The sequence below is a fragment of the Citrus sinensis genome, chromosome 9 (assembly GCF_022201045.2).
Source record: "Citrus sinensis cultivar Valencia sweet orange chromosome 9, DVS_A1.0, whole genome shotgun sequence".
In the NCBI taxonomy this organism is placed as follows: domain Eukaryota; kingdom Viridiplantae; phylum Streptophyta; class Magnoliopsida; order Sapindales; family Rutaceae; genus Citrus; species Citrus sinensis.
In genome coordinates, this window is record NC_068564.1 from 28,589,185 (window position 1) to 28,614,930 (window position 25,746).

Sequence of the window (25,746 nt, forward strand, 5' to 3'; positions counted from 1 at the left end):
GACTATTATGCAGACAATAATACAGCCATTATTTCTCACAAGCAGTAAAATAGATAACAATAAAATTGAAATTGCATGGTTCTAAAATTTATTATATAAGAATATAGTCCCAAAGATCAAAATATAACGTACTCATTTTAGAGTATGGAGCCACTTTCTCTTCCTTCCATTGGACATCGCAACAAACATCCTTCTCCAGTCTATACTAGTAAATTTCTCACAAGCTTTTACGTAGACATCATCGTCCAAATCGTTCATAGACTCCAATATTTGAATGCATTCTTCGATGGATGCATGTTCAAGAAAAACTGGAGAGCGTTCGTTTTCATTTCCTGATATTTGAGGTGTCTTTGATTTTTTGCTTGGACAAAGATTGTTTAGGTCGTTGAGAGAGCAGTGTCGCTTGTTTTTCACAATGCTTTGTTTACCACCTTCAATGTCAAAGTACATGTTTGCCGCATCCAGAACCCCTCGAATTTTCAACTCTATCTTCGTATTATAGGATTGGGAGGATTGAATGTACGCAATAGTTTCATCAAGCAGATGATAATACTCGCATCCCTTATTCTGAAATTGTTTTGCTAAAGGGTTTTTCTGCACATTTAAAAGAATGATAAATTAATTAGATACTATCCAAAAACCATATATCTTAATCATATATAGGATGAGAGTAATTATAACCTTGATATAAGATTCCCAAACATCTTCATGTGCCCGAACTATGTTGGTCTTTGGATCCCAAGCCATGCCCGTATGTGCCAAAAGTTTTGAAAATTCATGATGTAACCTACACAAGTGATCGTATTTAGACTTCAACTTAGAAACAGTATATCTCTTGCCAAATTCTTCAAACATATTATCTTCTATGGAAGTCCATGCCATTTCTTCCCAAGTTAAGGCTAGCAGTCCATTTTTCGCTACTTTGTGCAGTAGCTTAACGAAATGCTCCTCAATAATTGGCCATGGAGCAACATAATCAATTTGCTCATCCTTCGAACCCATGCTGCACAAAATACAGCAAAATGTTACAAAATATATTTGGTCAGATATAAGAAATTAACTATGAATTTGTGACTTACAATTCTGCTGATTCAACTCTAAGCCAATTCGGTGGGATTTTGCAAAATAAAGAAGAATGATAAAGAGTCTTATAATTATTGGTTCCCAAGTGATGGACAACCACATCTCGATTATGAGTAACGAAATATATGCAATTTTCTTCGAAGTCACCTCTAAACTTGCTAACACATAGCGATGTGGAGCTATGTTTTCCCAAGAAGATTGCATTAGGGCCGATATTTCTCACCTCAATCCACCGTTTCCTGTGCCAATCCAACCTATAAACATCATATCTTTGACTTACTCGAACAAGTAACAATTCGCCCTTCAACTCGACGAAGTAATTATTTCCGTATGGTCCAGTAGAAGATACGGGCAATGAAACTGCTTCAACAGAACCAGAGCTAGAAAATTTTAAATGAAATATTTGACCCGCAAGATCGGCGTAAAATTCACCCTTAAAACAAATAGTATCACCCCAGTTGAAACCACCGTAGTTACATCTATGGATCATCATTACCGGGGTCCAAGTTTTGTCTCCTGGTCTACAGACGTACAAATTAGTACCATCAATAGCAAGAACAACACATTTGGGATCCAAAGGGCTAGTTGATGTCACCACTCTCAAATCTTGTGGGTTGCAGAATGTCCCTAAATATGGTATCCTGATTTGATCTCTAGTGAAGGGATTCAGAAGGGATGGATTTTTTTTCCTGTCGAATGGAATTGTTAGCAACCAGCCGTCGGATGAACTCGAACACCATCTTTCCTTCAATTGTGGAAGATATATTTGGTGAAGGTTCTTTGTTTGGGTGCTGAAGAGAGTGCAAGAGCAGCACTGTTTTTTATCATTATTCGATGATGCTGATGCTGATGATGATGATGATGATGAGAGCAATAGAAAAGGAGACTGCAGGGATGTAAGTTGGCGGTATAGAGTTCTGATGAGAGATCTCCATGAAAGACAGACGGCTGCACATTGCGAGATATCTTCACAATCTGTGAGTTTTTGGAAGATTTCTGAAAGGAGTTCAATGGGAAGATCCGATGACCATGACCTTCGTAATAACGGTTCTGCTGCTGCCATTGTTAATTATGATTGGATTGAAAACAATAAACCCTAAACCTAATATTTAAGTCAAGGCTTGACACGTGGGCTTATAAACAGTTGGATTCAATAAGTTTACATATGAGCTTATGAGCACTTGGAACTCTCTCCCCGTGCAGGAGAAAGCCTATGTGGATAGCTTTTACATTAGTTTTTTAACACCAATTTTCACATTAACTAATGCCATCTTATAATCTTAATTATTCATTCATTTTTTATCAACCATCCCCGATATTATTTTCATTAACTTGCTTGAATCTTAAAGAATATTTTTTCAGAAATTCAGAATTTGAACTCGACTCATATGAATAAAGAGAGAATTAAATAAGCATAGATAATTTTTCTTTAAAAAAAAATTAATGATAAAAGGAGAGATAAAACTTAGGATATCTAATGAAAAGAGGATCATATTTCAAAAAACAAACAAAATCAAATAATGAAATAAACATGAATATATAATTAGGATATCTAATTCTCATGACCCCGATTTCAAGAGGAGAGCTCACATATTATTCATTATATGATGATCATCATCATCCGAATCGTTGATAGCCTCCAATAATGTCTCTTCGATCAATTGATGCAGAAGATCTTGTTCTATTTTCTAATAGTGAACAAGCCAATGCGGTAAAGACTAACCAAACAATTGAAAACTACTGGCTGCTATATGCCAAGTAGAAAACACTTTTACGTTGATCAAATAGTGAACCCGAGCAATCTTCAACGAAATGAAATATTTGATGATTTTCTCTGAAAAGTCCGTTAAAAATATCCATTTCCAATCTCAAGAGATGTAGAATTGTGTTTACTTAATAGCAATGCATTATCACGCACCAATAATTTTCAACTTAATCCAAATTTTCCTTTGCCAATTCACCTTGTGAATCTCAATATGTTCGCCGAATTTCTTAACGAGTGACAACTCGCCCTTTTAACTCGACCAAGCTTGTCGTACAACCACGAGTCAGTACTTGAGCCTGAGTCCTTCCACATAAGACGGTGCCGGTCGGTGAAAGAGATTTGATCAAGTTGATTGTATTGATGATGATATAGGAGAGTCTTGATAAATATGGCTGTCTATCTCACCAGGATTTGAATCTAAATGACCAATTAAAAAAGAGTAGAGCTTGAGAGAGAGAAGCACGAGAGAAAGACGAGAGAATTTTGTCTTCTCTCTCTCTACCCACTCATTCTCTCTCTATCTCTTTTTTCATTATTTCTCTGGTCTTTCTCTCGTGTTTTTCTACACCAAACATTTTTCATTAAAAAATATTATTTGAAACCATTCAGCTCTGTCATTAGGTATTAGTGTAGTTTTAAGAATACGAAAAAAAAAAGAGAAAAAAAAATGGAATTACCATCCGTTAAATTATCATAAGCACGAAGGAGCATCATCATGTGTTTAACTTAAAAACAAGATTTGAATCTAAATTTCCATTAGGTTCATACCGTTCATACAACTGAGAAGTACTTCAGTTCTGCACGGACACAGATTTCGGGGGTATGATAGGCAGCTCAAACCCAGCACCAAAACAGAAAGGTTCAAATGGGTGCAATCCCAATCATAAACAAATATAATTGTTTCCCCTAACAAACAAACAACGAAGTGCACTTGCAGTGCAAAGAACTGAAGAAACACCGCTGAAGCCAGGGAAGAATTTTTAAAGATGATTTTCTCCGGATACTCATAGGGCGATTGATGACAGCCTCCACCTCAGAAGGGGTATAGAGATGATACGTTGGAGCTACCCTGGCGATATCAACATTGTTTGGAGTGACCTTTTCTTCCATAACTTGCTTCAAAATTGATAGAGCAATTGTCTCTGCCTCCTGAAGGGTTAAATCCTTGTTATTTTGCTCTTGGAGAGAACTGTTAGCTCATCCTCTGAGCCTGAACCAATAGCCTTTGCATTGCATTGCCAGAATGTGCCAGATGGATCTGTATAGTACAGGCTAGGTCCATTCTCGTCAGATCCAGCAATAAGAAGGGATACTCCAAATGGTCGAGACATACATGGATTCTTCATCGCCTTCACCAAAGCGTAGCGCCAGATCAGAGAGTGCTTGTGTAGTAGATTCTACGGTCATTGGCTCACCATATGAGAATCTATGATTTTGAGTTTCAACCCTTGCATGTTCAACAAGTGTACGAGCATCAGCAATCAATCCACTCATAGCACATCCTATATGCTCATCAATTTCCATAAATCTTCTCCACACTGCTGGGCTCCACCAGCGGTGAAGTAATGCGTTTCTCGACAGCAAGCACAACCCCTTGAAACTAATATTGTTACAGATCTTTAAAGCCAGTGCTGTTATATTTACAGTTGAGAAAAGTCTGGAAGAAAATACAAAACTAAAAATATTTGAATAAGTTACAGTTAAGGATAATATAATTAGCTGTTACTTTCGTCTTCAACCCAATTGCAGTTGAACCAAGCTTAATGGCCTCAATAGCATATTCGACCTGAAACAATCTTCCTTCTGGAGAGAAAGTGTTCACTCCTCTATCATACTCAGTCCTCGTAAGGAACATGTTTTGATGCTGATTGGATCTGGAAACCTGAGCTTAAGAGTTGATACCGGAACTGTGTTAGAGCGAGAGTTCCACAGTTTTATATATTTATAATGAGTACATCTCTGTAACTTGTAGGACAAATCTAAGCCATCTAAATCAGTAAATCACTGTGTAGGGAATCAAACTAGATATTGAAATAAATATCCTCTATATCACTTGATCAGTATAGCATTCGGAACAAGCCACACTTTTATTTCCGTACATAATTTAATCTATAATATATAGAGTTTTAAAATAGTCAGCATAATATTTCTTAGAAGCAAGCAACCTTGTTTTGAAGGGATGGGGATCGACTTTAAACTAAAAATAAGAATCCCACTTACTAATTACATAAATGCAAGCTAAAATAAATAATCAAATTGCACGGTTCACTTACATAAATAAAACTACAGCCCAAAAAATAAAGAATAAAACATACTCATATTAGACTATAAAGCCACTCTCTCTTGGTTGCATCCGATATCGCAACAAACATTCTCCTCCAATCTACACTAATAAGCTTCTGACAACCTTTAATGTAGGCATCTTCATCCAAATCGTCCATAGCCTCCAAAATCTTAATGCACTCTTCGATGGATGCATCTTCAAAAACAAGAGCATGATGTTCTTGTTTTCTAAATTCTTCATTTGCTTCGGAGGATGTTTTACTAGTTGAATTAATCGAACTTTCGTAGTCGAACTGTCTTTGCTTTCGTTGTTGGGCAAGGATATCTTTTAGGTTGTTTAGAGAGCAATGTCGCTTGTTGTCGAAAATGCTTTCTACGCCACCTTTAATATCAAAGCACACCTCTGCAGCATCTGAAACTCCTCGGATTTTCAGATCAATCTTTGTTTCATAGGATTGAGAGGGTTGATGAGTGTGGGCAATAATTTCATCAAACGGATGAAAATACTCGAATCCCTTATTCTTAAATCGCTTACCAAAAGGGTCTTTCTGTACATTTGAAAGAAAGAAAGAAATAAATAAAGATGAATTAGGGAAAAAAAAAAACCATCACCATGATTGCATTTACATCAACGGTAATTAATATATATATGTATATACATACCTTGATATAAGATTCCCAAACATCTTCATCAGCCCGAACTTTGTTGGTCTTTGGATCCCAAACCATACCCGTATGTGCCAAAAGTTTTGAAAATTCATGATGTAACCTACACAAGTGATCGTATTTAGACTTCAACTTAGAAACAGTATATCTCTTGCCAAATTCTTCAAACATATTATCTTCTATGGAAGTCCATGCCATTTCTTCCCAAGTTAAGGCTAGCAGTCCATTCTTTGCTATCTTGTGCAGTACCTTAACGAAGTGCTCCTCAATAATTGGCCATGGAGCAACATAATCAATTTGATCATGCTTTGAAGCCATGCTGCACAAGGTATAGCAAAACGTTTTAAGGCCAATCCAAAATCGAATTAGTATCTCATTATTAATTAACACTTAATTTAAAAATACGTATTACAAATATATTTTGTCATAAATTAAAAAAAGAAAAAGAAAAAGAAGCTGACATAATATGCAATACTGAAATTAAGAAAAGTAAGTTTTGATGACTTACATTTCTGCTGACTCAACTCTAAGCCAATTCGGTGGAGTAAATGTCCAAGTCGATGAAAATTGATGAAGAATCTCATGACGACCAGTATCCAAGTCGTAGACAACCATCTCTTGATGGATGGAAATGAAATAAATGCAATTTGCTTTCAAAAATCCTGTAAAATCCGTAACACAAAGCGACGTGGAACCATGTTTTCCCAATAACAATGCAGTATTATTAGAGCCAATATTTTTCACCTTAATCCATTGCTTCCGGTGCCAGTCCAACCTGTAAACACGTACGCCAGATAGACTATAGTCTTTTCGAAACCGATTTTCAATTTTTATTTGAACAAGTACCAATTCGCCCTTCAACTCCACTAAATAACTATTAAAGTCGTACACAACATAAGGTACGGGCAAATCTACAGCTTCGACGACGCCCCCAGAACCATTTACTTTTATATGAAATATTCGACACCCATATTCGGCATAAAATTCACCCTTATAGCAAACCGTATCACCCCAGCTGTGATTACAGACGCCTTTATAATTGGTCACCACCTTGGTCCAAGATTTGTCTCCTGGTCTGCAGCTGTACAACTTTTGTTCGTCAATGGCAAGGACCACACATTCGGGATCCAAAGGACTGGTTGATGTGACCACTCTCAAGTCCTTTGCTTTTCCGGGCGATGATTCTACTAAATGTGGCGGTAACTCTACTCGATCTCTCGTGAAAGGATTTAGAAGGCATAGATTTTTTTCCCTCCTGAAAGGAATTATTAGCAACCAACCGTCGTGTGAACTCGAACACCAGCTTTCTTTTAATTGCGGAAGAAATATTTGGTGAAGTTTATTTGTTTGGGCGTTGAAGAGAGTGCAAGAAGAGCATTGGGATGATGATGAGAGCAATAGGAAAGGAGATTGAAGACATACAAGTTGGCGGTATAGAGTTCTAAGGAGAGATTGCCATGAGAGACAGACGGCTGCACAGTGTGAGATATCAACGCAGTCAGTGAGCTTTTGGAAGATTTCGGATAGGAGTCGCATGGGAAGATCGGACCATGACCTAACTAGCATTGGTTCTGCTGCTGCCATTATGAAGAAGGACACGCAACGTAAACAACAAACCGAAGATAGGGTTTTTAAGGCCCAAATATGCCAAATATTGGATCTTGAGTGGACACAGCTGATCAGTCAAACGTGTTCTCCTAATTCTAATCCTCCATTAAACTCTACTGCAAACCCTGTAGCCGTCACTTTTGAACAACCCCAGTTTTTTCCTCCTAACTCTTGCCAAAATATGACAGATATAATCAATGGATCTTGGGGTTCCATTGCCACTGCTCCGAATAACAATTTTCCATTACACAGCTCTAATTCAAACCCTGCTGCCTCCACTCCAGAACTTCCTTCTTCTAACTCTCACCAAAATACACAAAATATGATGGGTGGATCTTCGGGGTGCTCCAGCTGATTCAAATATCGATACTCCGAATTACTGCCCCAGTACACTTGCGGAACTAGCTAGATCTGGAAAAATGGGTAAACGACGATACACAGCTGCTACACCAAGATCTCTTTGAAAACCTAGTTAAAATGTGGTTCGAAGCTCGCCCAATACAGCAATCACCCAAATTTTGAGGCCTCCAAATTATAAGGGGACTTGCAAAAGGGGGAGGCGGAGGGTAGTTTGGTTTTTTAACTGAAGAGTCTAGAAGAACCCTGCTCCTTTTTTAGTATTGTGTTAGGGTTTTCCCTTTCCGATTTGGCTTTGAACTTGCCTGCTTGGTCAAGGCACCTGACTTGGTTGCTTTAGGGGACAAAAAATAAAAATTATAATCCCTCACTAGATTCAGTTTGTTTTTTATTACCTTCAAAAATGATTTTCGCAATTGTGCCATTGGGGTTTGAATCCGCTGCACCCAACAAAATAAATCCACTCACAAGCATGTGTAAAACCCTATCCTCAACTTCATTCAGGAAATGAGTACTGCCCAAACACTCAAGATTTCACTGCATAATTTACAAGTTACATCCACGATAAAAATTTAAATAATATTATCCTATATCTTATATCATCATTATTGAATCAGAATAAGGATCCAAGCTGCTTGAACTCTGCAGAGAGTACTCTTTGGTACCCTGCCCCAATGTTGGTGCTTGACAACACCAAGTTTCAAGAATTAATTAATGATTGCTACTATTATCGTTTCGCTTTCTGCTTGTGAGCGAGAGCCGCAATCGATGTGTGCCTGTTTTCATTGGTTCTCTCTTTTCCTCAAGAATATATGTTTCTAAATCAATCTCCAGTAAAATGATTATCATTTTAATTGGAGTTAGAGGGATCAAAACCATGAAAATAACAATTAAATTTTAACTCAGCCAGTGCGTTGGAGTTTTCGGAATCAGTAAGTAAACTAACCAAACAAGTGAAAACTATTGGTTGCCAAGTAGAAAACACCTTTACTATTGATCAAGTAGTGAACCGGGGCAATCATGTATCAAGGGACACATAAGTGATAAGTGATTTGCTCTAAAAAGTCGATAATTAAAATATAGAATTTCCAAGTTAGTCGAATTTTTACTTTGCCAATTCAACTTGTACATCCAGCCACGAGTCAATGACTAAGCTTTGAGTCCTTCCACATATATAGTGTCGCGGGACCGGCTCAAGTCTATGTTTGAGAGCAATATGAAAGGTGGTAAAATAGATTTGAGTTGATTGCATCGATGATGACACCGTGAGATATCAAAGGTTTGTAAAGATATATATGATTGGAAGAAAATCAATACCTCCAACGGGGACTTTTACAAGTTAGACTATAAAGCCAGTTTCTCTTCTTTGCTTCGGACATTGCAACAAACATTCTTCTCCAATCTATACTAATAAATTTTTCGCGAGCTTTAACGTGTACATTATCATCCAAATCGTCCATAGCCTCCAAAATTTTAATGCACTCTTCGATTGATGGATGATGTTCTTGTCTTCTGAATTCGTCATTTCCTCCCGGCAATGTTGATGTTTTAGCACCTTTAATTTCGAAGTACACATTTGCTGCGTCTGAAACCCCTCGAATCTTCAACCCTATCTTCGTATTATAGAATTGAGAGGATTGAGTGTATGCAATAATTTCATCAACCAAGTGATAATACTCGAATCCCTTACTCTTAAATCGCTTACCAAAAGGGTGTTTCTGTACATTCGAAAGAAAGCAAGATGAATTAGAAAAAAACCATCACCATGATTACATCAAGGGTAAATAATATATATATACATACAGACCTTGACGTAAGATTCCCAAACTTCTTCATCTGCCCGAACTATGTTGGTCTTTGGATCCCAAACCATACCCGAATGTGCCAAAAGTTTTGAAAATTCATGATGTAACCTACGGAAGTGATCATATTTGGACTTCAACTTAGACACGGTGTATCTCTTACCAAATTCCTCGAATATGTTATCGTCGATGGTAGCCCATGCCCTTTCTTCCGCCCAAGTTAAGGTTAGAAGCCCCTTTTCTGCTACTTTGTGCAATACCTTAACAAAGTGCTCCTCAATGATTGGCCATGGAGCAACATAATCAATTTGATCATGCTCTGAAGCCATGCTGCACAAGGTATAGCAAAACGTTTTAAGGCCAATCCAAAATCGAATTAGCATCTCATTATTAATTAATACTCAGTTTAAAAACGCATTATAAATATATTTTGTCGTAAAAAAAAAAACAAGAAAGAAAGAAAAGTAGAAAATATGCGAAGAAAAGTAATTTGCCACTTACATTTTTGCTGATTCAACTCTAAGCCAATCCGGTAGAGTATTTCCCCAGAACGAAGAAAATTGATGAAGAGTCTCGGAGTGATTCGTTTCCAAGTTATAGACAACCACTTCTTGCTTATAACCGTCAACGTAATAAATGCAATTTGGTTTGAAGTATCCTCCAAAATTTGTAACATCAAGCGTTGTGGAACCATGATTTCTTAATAAGATTGCAGCGGGGCCGATATTTTTCACCTCAATCCATAATTTCCTGTGCCAGTCCAACCTAAAAACATGCACATCAGATGCGCTTGCACTACTACAGTTTTCAAGGATTCGATGGCCAGTCAGTGTTTGAACAAGTAACAATTCCCCATTCAACTCCACTAGATAATTATCTGAGGCTGAGCCGTAGGCAATGTAAGGAACGGGCAATTTTATAGCCTCGGCGACCCCAGAACCATTCAATTTTATATGATATATTTGACACTCGTATTCAGCATAGAATTCACCCTTAAAGCAAATTGTATCACCACAATGGCGATAATGTTTGTGACTGGTATTGTTGATGACCACCTTGGTCCAAGATTTGTCTCCTGGCCTGCAGATGAACAAGTTTCCGTTTTCAAAAAGAAAAAAAACGCACTCGGGATCCAAAAGGCTGGTTGATGCGAGCAGTCTTATCATATCCGGACCTTCGTCGGAGTCGAATTCTATAAGATGTGGCGGTAACTTGATTCGATCTCTCGTGAAAGGATTCAAAAGGCATAGATTCTTTAACATGCTAAAAGGAAGCACTAGCAACCAACCGTCATATGAGCTCCAAGTGGACGTGCTTTCTTTCAGTTGAGGAAGAAATATTTCGTGGCGTTCGTGTGTTTGCGGGTTGAAGAGAGTGCAAGAGCACCTGCTGCGTGCAAGTTATGATGCTGATGATGATTCGAACAATAGGAAAGGAGACTGAAGAGATTTAAGTTGACGGTAAAAATTTCTGATGACGGATCGCCATGAAAGACAGACGGCTGCACACTGCGAGATATCATTACAATCTGTGAGTTTTTGGAAGATTCCGAATAGGAGTTCCACGGGCAGATCCGATGACCATGATCTTCGTGATAATAATGCTTCATCTGGTGCAGCCATTGAATGAAGAAGGATGGCCTGCAACACAACTTATAAACCCTAATTAAACATTCCAGATTAGGGTTTTGACTTTTGAATGGTTTCTCATGTGCGCGCGCGTGTGTATATATATGTGTGTGAATTATTATAGGAATTATTAATTAAATTTTTTTTTTATAACTTTTGAACTTTTTATATAAAAATGATTAATTGATATCGTGATTTTTATAACTTGCTGTGTTAGCTAGCATTCTATCACAACCCATCGTCATATACCAAGAACCCAACTCGCAGAAATGCATGCAGGCAATAATAATACGAACATAATTTCTCACAAGTAAAACGCATCTAGCAAATGAAAATTTAAATTGCATACTTCTGTGACATAATTAAAAAATAAGACAGTCATAATAATCAAAATAAAATTTACCTATGGACTATTAAGTAATTGTCCTCCAATCCGTATTTAACAATAAATTCTCGAGTGGGACTATTTGAACCCACTAAATTACTCACTAAACCCATTTGCTAAATAAACCCAACCTTAAATTTTAAAATTTTTTATTTTACTCAATAAACCTACTTAAATATCCTTACTAAACCCAATTTTTATAATAATATTGATTTTACTCATTAAACCCATATGATAAATGTTTCTTTGAAACATTTTTTTTTTTGGTCCTAAGAAAGTTTTTTCAAAAAAAGTTTTTTTTTTTTAAAGAAAGTTATGCAAGGAATATGATTTCATAATGCATCATGTTGGTGGTTTTCAACAATATAATTTTCATTTATCGATTCAGAAGTTTTGAAATGATGAAAGCTCAACTAAATGAGTCAAAATGGATGCTTCTCCATTGTTCATGTTTGTAATCATCAAGTTATGTCAGCAAGCTTGATTTCTTAGTTAAGAATTGCATATTTACAATGATTGTTCATGAATTTTTCATGTGATAGAGCAATACCATGAGAAAGAAACATTTAAAGAGTGAATAAACATAAAAATATTTTAAAAATATATGATTTGACAGAAGAATCACACATCTTGATTGATTAAGATTTAATGAAAATATGATTAGGGTTTACTAAAATTATGTTGAATATGAAGATGGGTTGAAAGAGTAAAAATTTTATTTTTTTCTTTTTTATTATATTTTAATGTCCATAACTATAATTTAATTCAGGGGTGTTTTAATCACAAATTTTTTTTTCAAAAGTGGGTTTAGTGAGTAATTTGGTGGGTTCCAATAGCTCCACCCTAAATTCTCACAAGCTTTAACGTAGACATCCCAAATCGCCCCTATATAACCTCCAATATTAATTTGTTACCCTCTTCAGTTGACGAAATTGTTCATTTCCTCCAAAGGAGGTTTTATGAATCTATCACTGATGTTTGAGGTGTCTTTGATGCTCTGTTATTGGCAATGTTTTCTTCACCATCTTTAATACCAAAGTACACGTTGATGCTCTTACATGTCTGTAGGTAATACTTTCATTAAGCAGAGATGATAGTATTTGAATCCCTTATTCCGAAATCGCTTTCCAAAAGGATTTTTCTGCACAATTGAAACAGAGATGATTTAGAAAGTTATCATGATGATGCTCTGTTATTCCTAAACATCTTCATCATCTGCATGCCTAAACTCTGTTGGTCTTTGGATCCCAAGCAATGCTCGGATGAGCCAAAGTTTTGAAAATTCACGTAGTAACCTACATATAAGTGATCATATAACTTAGACAATGTATATCTCTTACCGAATTCTACAAATAATTCATATTTCGCAACTTTGCGCAGTAGCTTAACAAAGTGCTCCTCGATAATTGGCCATGTAGCAACATAATCAATTTGATCATCCTTTGAAGCCATGCTGCACCCAAAATATAGCAAAATATTCTAAAACCAATGCCAAGTCGAATTAGTACCATCAGTATATTACTACTGAATAATTTTCAAATGCATTACAAATATATGCCAGAGAAAAGCAATAGTTCACTTACATTTCTGCTGATGATTCAAGTATAAGCCACTTCGTTGGAGTACTTGTACAAATCGAAGAAAGTTGATGAAGAATCACATAATGATTCTTTTTCCAAGCGATAAACAACAGCTTTTTGACAAGGAAGTAATGAAATAAATGCAATTTGCTTTGAAGTCTCCTCCAAGCGATTTGGAACCATGTTTTTCCCAATAAAATTGCATTATGGGCAATATGTTTCAGCTCAATCCAATCTTTCCCCAGCCAGTCCAACCTGTAAATGCATACATTAGATATACAATCGTTTGCAGGAATTCGACTTTCAACGCTTACTTGAACAAGCGACAATTCACCCTCCAACTCCACGAAATAATTTTTCTCACCGCAATTCGCCGGAACTATTAAATTTTAAATGATATATTCCACTCCCACATTCAGCCTAAAATTCACCGTCATAACAAATAGCATCACCCCAACTGCGACTCCAGTCCGCTATTATTGGTATAATCAGTCGTCTAAGTTTTATATTGTCATTTGTGAATATCAAGAACGACACATTTAGGATCCAAAGGGCTGATTGACTTGACCACTCTTAAGCCCTGTGCTGTTCCGAGCTTGATTCGATCTCTCGCGAAAGGATTTGAAAGGTATAGATTCTGTTTCCTGTCGAAGGGCAGTGTTAGCAACCAGCCGTCGTATGAAGTCGAAGCACACTGGCTTTCTTTTAATTGCGGAAGAAACATTTGGTGATGTTTATGTGTTTGGACGTTGGAAGAGAGTGCAAGATTCTGATGATGATTATGAGAGCAATGTAAAAAGGAGATTGAAGAGGAGATGAAAGTCGGTGGTAAAAAGTTCTGATGACAGCTTGCCATGAAAGACATGCATACTGCTGCACGGTGCTAGATATTCTCAGTCTGTGAGTTCTTCGAAGATTTCGGATAGGAGTTCGATCGGAAGATTAGTGTTGGTTCTTCTGCTGCCATTGAATGAACAAGGATGCTGCAATGCAAAGACAGCAATAAACTATAAACACATCAGAAATGGGTTTTATGTGTCTCAAACGAGTGAGCTGTCACTAAGGATCATAGAAAAAAGAAAACACAGATTTTCATATACCATAAAAGGTTATTCATATAAATATATACACACGGTCACACACGCGCGTATACCCAGGACTACTGAAGAATTCTTTTCACAAAAGTATTACTTGTGTGGTTAATTTTTGTTGTTAATAGAGAGCCCGGAGAAATCAGACACTGATAAAAACACACACGAAAAAAAAAAGAATCATATACTGAAGATGCAATCTGGATGGACAAAATAGCCATCTCGAAAACACATACCAAGGAATTCAAAAAGATAAGAAAACACATACCAAATACTAGTTAAATTTTCCAGTGCTTCCTAACGATAATACTGTTACAATCATAACTAGTTTACAATGACAGATTGCTCCCAAATGACAATTTCAAGCAGAAGAATTGCGCTAAGGATCTGTAGCTTAACTGGAGAAATAGCTCCTAAAAGTAAAATAAAACATAAATTTTTTTAAAGTCCAAGTCAAAAGTTACTGCTTCAAATCTGCTTTGCCTCCCGCGTATAAAAGGAATCAATGATCTCATCAGATGATAATTGGCTGTATGATGAATCATTTGATACATCATCAAAATTCTTATTCTTAGTTCTTTCACCACAACTTGGATCAGAATTCACTGCTTTTACTTTACGGAGACTTTCATGTTCTTTGGTCTTATCCGAGGATTCCACCAACTTGGTCTTCCATTTGATACCAACTGCCTTTGCTTGATCCGCAAATAAGACTTTTGAGACAGTTGAACTACATATTTCTTTGTAAGTTTCATAGCTAGCAGCACAGGTATTTCCACCTTCGAGCAATTTTGCAAGAGGATGCAAAACCGAGATTGGATCGTTATTTCTATCTAAGCTTTCCTTCAAATCAAGAAATTTGGAAACCATTTCTGCCCTGCTGAACTGCACGAAAACTGCGGTTTCATCCACATGATAGACTGAAATCACTGAGGTAGGGCCATAGACTTTGGAGATGCATTCTCTAATGTCCCAAGCCTTGAGGTGAGATGGGAATCCCCATACTATAACAATACACTCAAATAAAATCTTTGGGTAGTGGTTTTTGCGCTTATTAGAGGCCAAAGACTCAGAAGTCCTATTTCCAGTGCTTAGATTGATAATCTCTCCATTAGTCCAACTGAGATACAGAAGGTTGACGTGTTCCCGGAGCTTTTCATTGTGAGCTAAATTTTCAGAGGATGACTGTTGTTTAAAATCAATACCAAGGTGACTGCATGCTTGGGCAAAGACGCACCCAGTCATAAAAGCATCATATCCAGCTTCATGCTTCACTCCAGAGTTCCAGTTGGATGACCTGCAAATAGATATTAAATTTGAGATTCCATTAGACTTTAATAGAAAAGAGAGAAACAGCAATTATTAATTCATTTCATCAAGTAAATTATCACACAAAATTATTGTTGCCTGGATCAAACGTCCAATGAACATATGAAATCTGGAAAGACCAGTAACTTTTGATCAACAATGCAAGTCTTGAACACTTTAACATCAATTAACAATTATCTTAAAGGACACTCCCGTATTGTTTTATATGGACTAAATAAACAGGAAAGATACTGAAATCAATAAATGATTAGCTTCAATATTGAAGAAATTGAGTTCATGGCCTCCCCCAATTGTCACTAAGGTAAATAAGACACATTATTCATCTGATGCAAAATATTTTATATAGAGCCCAGTAAATACCATTAGAAATACAATCGAGCAGTATCAACTTCATAATTCATAGGGAACAAAGAAAATACAAACCTTATATCATCCACTTCAACCTCTACTTTCACAGACGGCTGAAGAGACAGATGAGTGCTTTTAGAGCCAAGAGCAATTTGTGGACACAAAACAGAAAATGCCTTGGACAATGAAGTGCTAGATTTCTTCATCCTTTGTTGAAGAATAGAATTTGAATTCAACAATATTTTGGTATCAATGATGTGCGGAAAGTATTTGTTAACAGAGGAAATGAATTCTTCAGCAGTCAAAGGAAGAGGACCAAAGAATTTGCTGTAAATATGTGCAATATCTGTAACACAATGAAAGAAACATTTAAATGAAACAATTGATAAATAACAATCTTCATCTATCTCAAGACTGATATTCATACCAAGGAAGCAATTGTGACCAACAATCAACTTCTTCTCTGAGGAAAGCAAGTCAATAACATGGCGAAATCCAATAGAAGCTTTGATGCTCATCTCTGCATCTATTTTTTGTTCATCCTTCACTTCTTTCTGCAGAAAAAATTTAAGGCAAAGAGACACCAACTCCTCTATAAGATGCAAGTGATGACATGGATAGTAGGAACATCTGAAACAAAGGCATATATACTTCCTCAAAGTCATTACTTACCATCAGCATCTTTTTGACACTTTCTGACTCTATATACACTATAACGTTTTGTGAACAAGAATTTTCCCCACTGACACGAAGATAAGCAAGATCTTTGAAATGCTTTCTTACAACCTGATATTATTATTTTCACTCATTAGTACAGTTAACATATTCAGTGATTAAAAGGTAAATCCATTATGAGAGGAAAAGGGACATAGTATATGTGGGAAAATAAAATTCCTTCACAGTGGATGATCATTAATGAGATATTCTACACTTAAACGAATCAAGCAAAAACCCATATAAAACGCAGGTACTACAAACCAAATGGTCATGTCCACACCATCCCTTTATAATTATGCTTCTACACAACAATCTTGAGACGAGAACTCAAGAGCATATTGGACAGAACTGTAAGATAAAAAGATAGCACGACCAATTGATTTCAAAGATAAAACAACATTACCAATTGAATCAACCGAAGTTGATGAGAAGTGAAACCATTCAGACTAATAGCAGGACGCATCTTGAAGAAAATGGTTTCAAACTGCTGCTTCGAGTCATTAAAACTTGGTTGAACTTCAGAACCTTCATCTCTATTCCGCAACAATCCACCAAGCCATTCACTCAATCTGTCCTTCATTCTTTCGGCAAAGAGGATATCAGGTATGTTGAACAAATGAGTATCTCTAATTTCCTTTAGACTATGCCATGAATCCAATGACTCATCCTTATATGTTGAATTCACATGTTTAAGAGCTTTATCTTCTTGTTCTCTGGATAAATAAGATACACCTGGGATTATTTAAGATTGTAAATTCTCAAACTGAAAGCATTCTAAGATAAGTTATTCAGTACAACTCAGGCAATCCTTTCAGCACTATTAAAGGCAACTTCAAATTGCCAAAAACACATTTATTTCCATTTGGCAGTTTTTGACTAAATAAATACATAAATACACTTGCACATTTGGAGATTGAAGAAGCTTATGAAATGATCTTTGAAGACAAACTAGAGATTTGTTTTCTCAACACACTTTTTAAGTCAGAATATATTAGGAGTGTCTTATGGAGAGGCACTCGACAGGTGATCTTTCAAAAAAGGGATTTGCTGTTCCTTTTGTGGAAAGAGTTCACTGAAGAAGAACTTGCTACAAAAGCACCACTAAACAACACCTTTGTTCGTATGTCAACTTAGAGCTTGCAAGCCAAACTTTAACATTTAAAAATGCCCATGATACCAATGCAAGCATTCACATCAATTACCAAGTTACAATTACAACTTCGATTACTTAAAGCAGCCTGGGAATATAAAAGAAGATAAAACGAGGTACCTTCATGAATGCAGGCATTGAAATCAAACTGGTATTTGGCCAAGAAATCCATTGATGTTGTCTGACAAAGGAATTCATAAGCAGCACCATCAAGTGGAAGTTCTTGACGTTGAAATATAAAGAAATTGTGTCTGCCAAAAAACGCCATCTTATCAAAATTCAGCAATGGATAGAGCACACATGCATCAGCGTAACAATACTACCTAGATATTTTTTGTAATCTCAGTGCTCCGAGAAAGCACTTTTGCATATTTCAGCCATACGCAAGTGCTTTCTCACATAAATGCCATTTAACTGGAAGAGGTTATAACAAAAGCACTAGCAATTGCACCTTAATTTATTATACCGAAAGAGAGAGTGAGAGAGAATTTACGGATGGGTGATGAAGGACTGCTTGAGTGGGTCCCAGCGAAAGGGGGATACACCGAACTGAATGACGGCGAACTTCTCGGCGGAATCTTTTACCTTGAGGTAGCGAACATCGAATCGGTCAAACTCGAAGGAGTCGCGCCACGGTGCGCTGGTGATGCCGGTCATTTCGAGGTCGATGGCAACGAAATCAGCGGCCTGGATGTGGTGGCGAAGCGAGCTGAGCGCCGAGTCGAAGTTTGATTTCTTCACGTGTTTTAGAGGAAACGACGCCGTCGTCGACGTCGTCGAAGAGCTGAAGGCGCGATAGAGTATCGTAATCGGCCATCGTTTCTTCATTCGCAAGCGTCTGTGGAAAGTGGGGGGATAGCCAGACAGTTGCCTTCGGGGTTTAAGAGAGGGATACGGCGCTGTTTTAAACGCTCTATAAAACGCAGCGTTTTAATATCATATTGTCATTTTAACTCATTATTCAATCATAATAAATATGAGTTCATTTCGTTTGTAATTAACTAACATGTAAAGTTGACTTATTTATTTATTTACCGGACTTGATTAAACATTTTTAGAGCACCGATGGAATCATACATTAATCAAATCAAAAGTTTACAAGCAAGGCTATTTGCATTTGAACGTACGTATGCATACATGCTTTAGCAGCTTTACAGAATAATCAAAGTCACTGCCACAGAGGAAGCAATGCAGCATAAGGACAACAATTTAGGAATGGTTATGAATAGTAAATATTTGCAGTTCATAGATGGAGAAACTAATGCTACAAAAGCTTGTTCTGCGGCTGTGCTTCCAGGTCCAAATTTATCACGATACACGCTTAGGAGCTCCTCGAGCAGCTGTTTGACGTAATCACTCAATGTGTGAGTTTATCAGAATCCAGTTAGTGAACCACACTTAAATTTTCATCCCATCATCTTGGTTTCGTTTCCAGAATGGGTATGCAGGACTATGCAGAGCACACTGCACAAGCATTTTAGCTTTTAGCACAAATCCTGCATTTTGGACATGCACTGTTGTAAACCGGTCTCTGTATTTTCATCTTCCAAAATAGTTTCCAAGGATTGCTAATCTGCAATAGAGCACCATAAATCATCGGTGAGTCGCAGGAATGGTTTGTAATCATAGAAAAGGTTTTAAATGTAGAAACTCTAGGATTGCCTTACATTTCATCAGAAGGCCCGAACTAGACGAGCAGCAAAGGCTCCATCTAATGAATGTTTTATGGGGTCAGAGAAAAAGAAACCATGTTTTGTTACAAAATCCGAAGGAACTAATCCATCAGCAGGATCAATGGAAAATTCCTAGCAACAAGAGGGAAAGAAATAATTACCAGTATATAAGAAGTTATTCATCATACATATCAGAAAAATTATTTTACTCAGCGATTCAACTGGAAAGATTGAAATTATCCTCAGAAACCTCAAAAATATTAGAAAACACTAGTATGTTTAAAATGTATGAGCTTAGAGTACGAAAGTAAGAAAAGGCACGCAAATATATATACCACACTCTTGCACATATATAGAGCAAGAGACCTTACAGGATGCCTGAGAAGAAATGCTTCAACCCTCTCTTCATTCTCTTCTGGGTCTATAGAGCAGGTACTGTAAACTAAGACCCCACCAGGTTTTACCAGCCTATAAATGCAAAAAAAAAAAAAAAAAAGGACAAAAAAACATTTTTAGAGCACCAACAAAATAATACATTTGATCAAAGGCTAGAAGTCTAACACCATTAATAGATATATGCTGCTCTGCTTCTAATTTCAGAAAAATACAACAGAACACCCAAAGCTGTTCGAGTAGTTTTTTCAGAAAGTCTATTTTGTCAAGTTTTATTTTTCAACTAAAAGGTACGTGTGTGCAGATGAAGCATGATGTTGAGCATCATAAGAGGAGATATTTGGTCTCACAAAGATGCTGCATCAAGAAGCTCGTCTTGCAATATCTTAAGCTCTTCCATATCCTCCAATCTCCTATTCCAACGCAAGTCTGCCCTCTTCAAAAAGGTAAAAAGTGGAACTCAAGAATTAGATAGACCTCTTAACTTCATTTAAAATATGAAGTCATAGGAGAGAATGAAAGATATTAAAGATAGATGAAACAAAAGTCCTAATGTTATCAAGTGTCAACTTGATGCAACTAAAATATTCACAGTTCATCTGTTGATGTACCTTGGAAAGAACACCAAGTCCGGAACATGGAGCATCCAAGAGTACTTTATCACACTTCACTGTACTATTGTCCTAACAAAGATTTACAAAAGGAAAGCAATAAATAAAAAATTAAATCTTCCTGGATATACTATGTTTCTACCATTTGATAACTTACAGCAAATGTACGAAGATCAGCGTGGATAGTTCGGATAACACTATTAACTTGGTGCAACTTGGCTGTCTCATTAAGGATTCTCAACCGTCCTTTGTTAATGTCAATTGCATATACCAGGCCTATATCCAACAAGCCATCAGCAAAATCATATCAATGAACACAAGTATGTAGTTTTATCACTGGCTCCAGATCATTCAAGGAAAAAGGGTTTATATAACATCCAAGAAAATAGAATTGTAGCCGAACAATTGAGCCAACTCTGTGGGTTAAGCAAGGATAAGTATAGGAAAGGGTCTCTGCCACAATGAATTTCTTGTTACTAAGATAAAAGAATCAACAATCACTTGAACCTGGCAGGTTGTCCTTTCTAAGCCAATAAATTACCTTGGCCACTCAAACAGGATGCCATATATAGTGTCTTTCCTCCGGGAGCAGCACAACAGTCAACAATGCTCTGGCCAGGTTGAGGATCCACAACAGCAACTACCAGGCCTGCAATTTTATGACATGAACATTCAAAGAATGCCATAGTCCAATTAGTTATAATGAAAAAACTAGAGCCAGTATTGATGAAAACATTAAATTGACTGAGACATGACTAGATTATGGAAGAAGTACAAAAATTCCAAAGATATATGTATTGAAAACCACTTGCTACAGCACCAAATGCCTTAGGTAAAGCCGTACTGGAAGAAGGATGAAAATATTAACCTGCACTCTCATCTTGAACTGCACATAGACCTTCCTTCAGTAATCCCGCTTGTATGACATTCTAAAGCAAGGAAAATGAGCTAATTAGGACCTCGATTGTACTTTGTTTCCCCACTATCAGTCGGTATTGATAGCAATAGCGCATTGATGTCATGCTCTTCTGTGAGAGAAGCATTTTAACTTGCTAAAAGAGAGGCTAAATTATTAATGTGGCTTAAGTCCATGTACATAAACTTATCATTGATTCTTTTCACAGGGGATAAACCACGCAAAGGCAAACTTAATGTTGGTCCATGAAGGTATCTCACTTGAATGCAAACTCTATAACTGAAGCGATAACTGTGACAATCAACTGTGTTGATCCATGAAGAACACTGTAGTAAATCTCCAAACATTAACAATTAGCTACATTACAAATTTGTATTTCATTCTAGTACTGCAGCGGAGGTAACTGTATTTGACACCAACATAAACTAAATCGTTGGTTTAGACCCTTGCATTAAAGAAACTAAAAGATCTGTATATTGCTCATACCTGCAATCCTGTTTTAACGCGGATAAATTCGTCCAAATGCAATGAAAGCTCATGTGGAACCTGCAGCTTAAGAGCAGAACACTAGTAATTGCTATCTAGATTTGAAACTCAAGATGAAAAGAATAGATCTAGGAATATCAATATCTTATGGATACCAATTGAACTGAAAAGAAATCAAAGAAAAACTTTTAAGCACCTTCAACAAATTGAGCTGCATCACTAGGTCAGCTCTTGTAACACCTTTTCTGCTATTTGCCCTGTCAACAATATCAGAATATGTAGCTATAAGATCTGTGAGATTTAGAAATAAATGAAAGCATAAATTAAGCCAGAAACCTCAAGCTAAAACTGGGATCACTGTTGTTCCACACCATCAATTTAATTGCTTCTTCTTGCCCAAGATACTTTGTCCATCGCCTTACCATCCACTAAAAATAAATCTTTGTTTCAGTAATTAAGAATTCTCAACCTGCTAGAGGAACTTGAGTCCAAGTTGAGAAATCTAAACCCAATAAAACAATCAAGTAACAATACCAAGTAATGTTGTAACTAACAGAAGAGGAGAGGTGGCAGATTAAACTCACAACAGGATGAGAATAAATAGTGGCAAGAGCACGTGCTTGGGCACGATCATTACCTTCCAATTTTGGCAGAGGAAGGGAATTATTTTCCTAGAACCCAAAAGAAAAAAAAAATTACAAGTTCATAAAAACCAGCAAGTGTTATTCCATTAACCACAGTGGGTAGAAAATGGTAAACCTTAAGTAGCACTAGCTTTCGCAGAATCCCATTTACCAAGTTACCAGCACCAGGTCTAAGGGAAACCTTTGCTAGTCTCACGTTCTGCAGTCAAATGCATAACTGGTCATCAACAAAAATATAATGCTGTCTGGTTTTGTTTTCTCCAAGAGATACCAACTCAAAATGCATGAAACACGGGCATTAAAAGTGAAATAATGTTAAAAGTTCTTAAGACTAAATGAGCATTAGGGCCAGAAATAGACTACAAAAATCCAACTTTATACAAAATTCATAAACTTTTATATCCCAGACCACATAGATGATGAATGTCACAAATAAAATATTCAGATACAAATTTTCCGATAATGTATTTCCAACTTAAAGGAAAAAAGGTAAGTCAAAAAAAAAAAAAAGAGCATATTCACCACAAGAATCCAAAAGTCCTATAAAATTGGGTGTTGCTTCGAATTCCTCTTATGCTTCATGAAATCTAACAAACATAGTGATAAAGCAATAAATCATATAGTTCAACTTTTCAAGACTATAGGTTTTTTTTTTTTTTTTGGTTGGGGGGAGAATAAGATATACCTCATCTACAACAGCATATGGTGGCATATCAAGCTTGACAATTTCATAGAAACCAATTCGAAGAATCTGAAAAATGCAAGCACAAAAAAATAAATAAATAAAGTCAAAGGAAATTAATGCAGATCTATTATCCAATAATATTTCAAACAACTGCTGTGAAAAGAATGTAACTCGATGGAATTGGTGATCATCAATGTTCCACCAACAAGAAAGCTGGCGAATTTAGGTAAACAGTTGAAAATAAGTCCAGAAATCATGCTATTGTTGGCTGAGGGAACTACTGTCTCCTTGTCAATCTCATAATATTTGCCTTGGCATATATAGCAGGTAATCAACCTTAGTAGTTTGACATTGCAAATGAAAATAAATTCAACATGAAATATACAAAGCAAAAATACCTGTAACAGTAGAGGTTCCATACTGCTAAATGTTTTCTCATCATGGCATAGTGAACAGATCAAATGATCAAGATATCTCCTCCAACGAATTGTACCTCCAACAATGTCAGTGACCTATATATTTTGATTAAAAGAAGGAAATGAGTTTACATTCATTGTATAATCTGGATTCAGATTAATACAACTTTAATTAGATATTTTTGCCCCTTATGATAGACATATTACATGGTTCAATCCTCCTGGACAGATTAAAATTTATTCCAATCATTTTTAAGTGAACACCTCCAACACAAATGGAGTAAAAAGAATGCATAAGTACAAGAAAAGAGAATGGGAAAGAGAGAACACAATGGGAGAGAGAGAACACCAGTCTGAGATCACGATCGTCCAAATCTTTGGTGCGAAACCCAAGCGTTCGTTCAACATATCCCATCTCATTATCACCAGACCCTTTCCCTTTCTTGTTTAAAAGATCAGCAAATGCACCACCTAGCTGTATTCTCATTAACCGTACGGCAGACACTATACAAGCCAAAAATAAATCCACAACATATTAACAAAATGAACAAACTGATATAAGCAATACATAAGCAAAAATAAAAATCATTAACCGGGTCAACTCAAAGAGGAGCATTAGCAACACATCAAAATCAATCTTAACATGAAAAAGACGATGAGAGCAAAGACATAATCACCAGCTCTATGGGGAGAAACCTCCAAATTCAAATTCTGAGTTCTGCGTGAAGGACTCACTTTCGCTGGAAACAGAATACCAAATTGTTGTTAGCAAAACACAATAAGACAAAACTTTCACTAAACTTCAAGTAAAACCATATTCACTGTCATAATTCCTTAAAACAGTGCTTAGCACTACCCATCAACGTCAACTGAGCTATATGCTGATTTTAAGCTCAGTTTTAAAACAATTTCCTTCTTTTTTCCTGCATTTTGTAGGAAAACAAGCAGAAACCTTACTTCCTTACTAACAAGCATGAACGTTATTCATTAATCAACTCTAACCAGGTTGCCAAATGGGTTATAATAGTCTGTTTTGGCTAAAAAAATTTTAACTTTAGCCGGTCTAAAAAGTTTCTTTTTTTTTATCTTAAGCTTATTTTTTCCGATACCAAACAAGAAAGTCAAATTACCTCTTTTTTTTGTGGAAATGGAGGTTCTGGGCTTGCGGGTGCTCGCCGCTTGCTTAGATAAAGCTTTGCTTGCGTCTGTAGAGACGAGAATTCTCGGAAGAGAGACAGCTTGTGCCATAGACATGCTGCTGATAAGTGATAATGGTTACTTCTTTTCCCGCTGGACAGTGGATGACACAAACATACAGCATTGGTTTGGGGGGTAATAGATTAGTATTCCGGAGTCTGATCTTACAATGTGAATCTATGTGATAAATCAATAAACGACATGTCATACTACTGGGTAAAAATGTGTGTTATGTTATTTACGATAATTATAAAAAATGCTATGTCGTACAAATTTTACCCTGGAGTAAAGCATATACCCCAAAACATTTATGTAATGAAATTATAAATGATATTGTATTATATAAAATGAAATTATACACAACATATCATCTATATGATTGAATATATAAATAAAATAACATACGTTACTCCAAAATAATACGGTATCACTGATATTATTATTAAATTATTAGTTTTGGTGTTACAACAATATTTCTTTGTAGTAATGATCTATATAAGAATAACATTTATATAGGCATAAAAATTTAAGTTTTAATTTAAATTAATTATAAATAAGAATGAACATCGTATTCTTCTAAGTTATAACTTTTTAAATCTCTTCTTAAGAAACTCGCTTTTATATAGTAATAATTATTCGTATACTGTGAAAAAAAAATACTAGTTACATTAAAAGTTTAAGATAAAATAAAATATTTTTCTAAAGATGTTTGGAACTCTAATTTACTCTTAAACTTTTAATAAGATGATTTTATATATTTCTAATACTACATAAATAATAGATTTATATACTAATTTTTTTAAAATTATACCCATCCTACTTATCAGTGTGTGTATGTTAGATTTGTCATACTCTATTAATTAATTGGCAAAGTAACACATACCTTATATATTTCTTACGCTCAAAATAATGAAGTTAAAATAATAATTTTTT

General features: G+C 36.1%; 4 protein-coding genes and 1 pseudogene across 11 annotated transcripts; all 5 read right to left on the reverse strand.

The window, feature by feature from the left end:
* Nucleotides 1–65: 65 nt before the first annotated feature.
* Nucleotides 66–2,256, reverse strand: LOC127900015 (uncharacterized). Its single transcript, XM_052434289.1, has 3 exons — nt 1,080–2,256; nt 682–1,003; nt 66–594 (listed from the first exon to the last, which is right to left on the reverse strand). The coding sequence occupies exons 1-3, from the start codon at nt 2,144–2,146 to the stop codon at nt 133–135; spliced, it is 1,851 nt and encodes a 616-aa protein (XP_052290249.1). The 5' UTR covers nt 2,147–2,256; the 3' UTR covers nt 66–132.
* Nucleotides 2,257–3,609: 1,353 nt separating this feature from the next.
* Nucleotides 3,610–4,772, reverse strand: LOC102630841 (proteasome subunit alpha type-5-like; annotated as a pseudogene).
* Nucleotides 4,773–10,044: 5,272 nt separating this feature from the next.
* On the reverse strand, nt 10,045–11,252 carry LOC127900032 (putative F-box protein At5g55150). The gene has a single exon (XM_052434392.1). It carries the CDS (start codon nt 10,824–10,826, stop codon nt 10,062–10,064), a length of 765 nt encoding a protein of 254 aa, XP_052290352.1. The 5' UTR covers nt 10,827–11,252; the 3' UTR covers nt 10,045–10,061.
* Nucleotides 11,253–14,413: 3,161 nt separating this feature from the next.
* On the reverse strand, nt 14,414–18,679 carry LOC102630341 (poly(A)-specific ribonuclease PARN). Of its 2 annotated transcripts, XM_006474820.4 has the most exons (7): nt 18,286–18,679; nt 17,913–18,043; nt 17,046–17,374; nt 16,598–16,711; nt 16,353–16,479; nt 16,001–16,271; nt 14,414–15,545 (listed from the first exon to the last, which is right to left on the reverse strand). In XM_006474820.4, exons 1-7 carry the CDS (start codon nt 18,618–18,620, stop codon nt 14,717–14,719), a joined length of 2,136 nt encoding a protein of 711 aa, XP_006474883.3. In that variant the 5' UTR covers nt 18,621–18,679; the 3' UTR covers nt 14,414–14,716. The 2 variants fall into 2 exon arrangements, with proteins under 2 accessions (XP_006474883.3, XP_052289704.1); XM_052433744.1 differs by lacking the exon at nt 16,598–16,711.
* A 164-nt stretch (nt 18,680–18,843) lies between these two features.
* LOC102629461 (uncharacterized) lies at nt 18,844–24,965 on the reverse strand. Of its 7 annotated transcripts, none has more exons than XR_003064997.2 (19): nt 24,747–24,964; nt 24,294–24,356; nt 23,966–24,120; nt 23,599–23,712; nt 23,201–23,266; nt 22,631–22,714; nt 22,456–22,542; nt 22,208–22,299; nt 22,068–22,128; nt 21,872–21,937; nt 21,646–21,711; nt 21,338–21,398; nt 21,011–21,118; nt 20,627–20,745; nt 20,470–20,541; nt 20,209–20,294; nt 19,832–19,933; nt 19,460–19,597; nt 18,844–19,365 (listed from the first exon to the last, which is right to left on the reverse strand). XR_003064997.2 is itself a non-coding variant. In XM_025097515.2 (19 exons), exons 1-18 carry the CDS (start codon nt 24,868–24,870, stop codon nt 19,466–19,468), a joined length of 1,653 nt encoding a protein of 550 aa, XP_024953283.1. In that variant the 5' UTR covers nt 24,871–24,963; the 3' UTR covers nt 18,844–19,365; nt 19,460–19,465. The 7 variants fall into 7 exon arrangements, 6 of the variants coding, with proteins under 6 accessions (XP_024953283.1, XP_024953284.1, XP_024953285.1 ...); XM_025097515.2 differs by having other exon boundaries at nt 19,837–19,933; nt 24,747–24,963; XM_025097516.2 differs by having other exon boundaries at nt 19,837–19,933; nt 21,872–21,931; nt 24,747–24,962.
* Between the last annotated feature and the right edge of the window lie 781 nt (nt 24,966–25,746).

Bases quoted from the DNA above. Each gene is read 5' to 3' on its own strand.
- LOC127900015 (XM_052434289.1), bottom strand. From the start codon at position 2,146: ATGGCAGCAGCAGAACCGTTATTACGAAGGTCATGGTCATCGGATCTT. The intron at 1,004-1,079 runs GTAAGTCACAAA...TATTTTGTGCAG, and splicing joins AGAGTTGAATCAGCAGAATT to CATGGGTTCGAAGGATGAGC. The intron at 595-681 runs GTTATAATTACT...TTAAATGTGCAG, and splicing joins TTTGGGAATCTTATATCAAG to AAAAACCCTTTAGCAAAACA.
- LOC127900032 (XM_052434392.1), bottom strand. From the start codon at position 10,826: ATGTTAAAGAATCTATGCCTTTTGAATCCTTTCACGAGAGATCGAATC.
- LOC102630341 (XM_006474820.4), bottom strand. From the start codon at position 18,620: ATGAAGAAACGATGGCCGATTACGATACTCTATCGCGCCTTCAGCTCT. The intron at 18,044-18,285 runs GTAAATTCTCTC...GTTTTTTGGCAG, and splicing joins CAGTCCTTCATCACCCATCC to ACACAATTTCTTTATATTTC. The intron at 15,546-16,000 runs GTTTGTATTTTC...ATCTATTTGCAG, and splicing joins GTTGAAGTGGATGATATAAG to GTCATCCAACTGGAACTCTG.
- LOC102629461 (XM_025097515.2), bottom strand. From the start codon at position 24,870: ATGTCTATGGCACAAGCTGTCTCTCTTCCGAGAATTCTCGTCTCTACA. The intron at 23,267-23,598 runs GTATTTTTGCTT...TGCATTTTTCAG, and splicing joins TGGAACCTCTACTGTTACAG to ATTCTTCGAATTGGTTTCTA. The intron at 22,300-22,455 runs GTGAGTTTAATC...ATTTATTTTTAG, and splicing joins CTATTTATTCTCATCCTGTT to TGGATGGTAAGGCGATGGAC.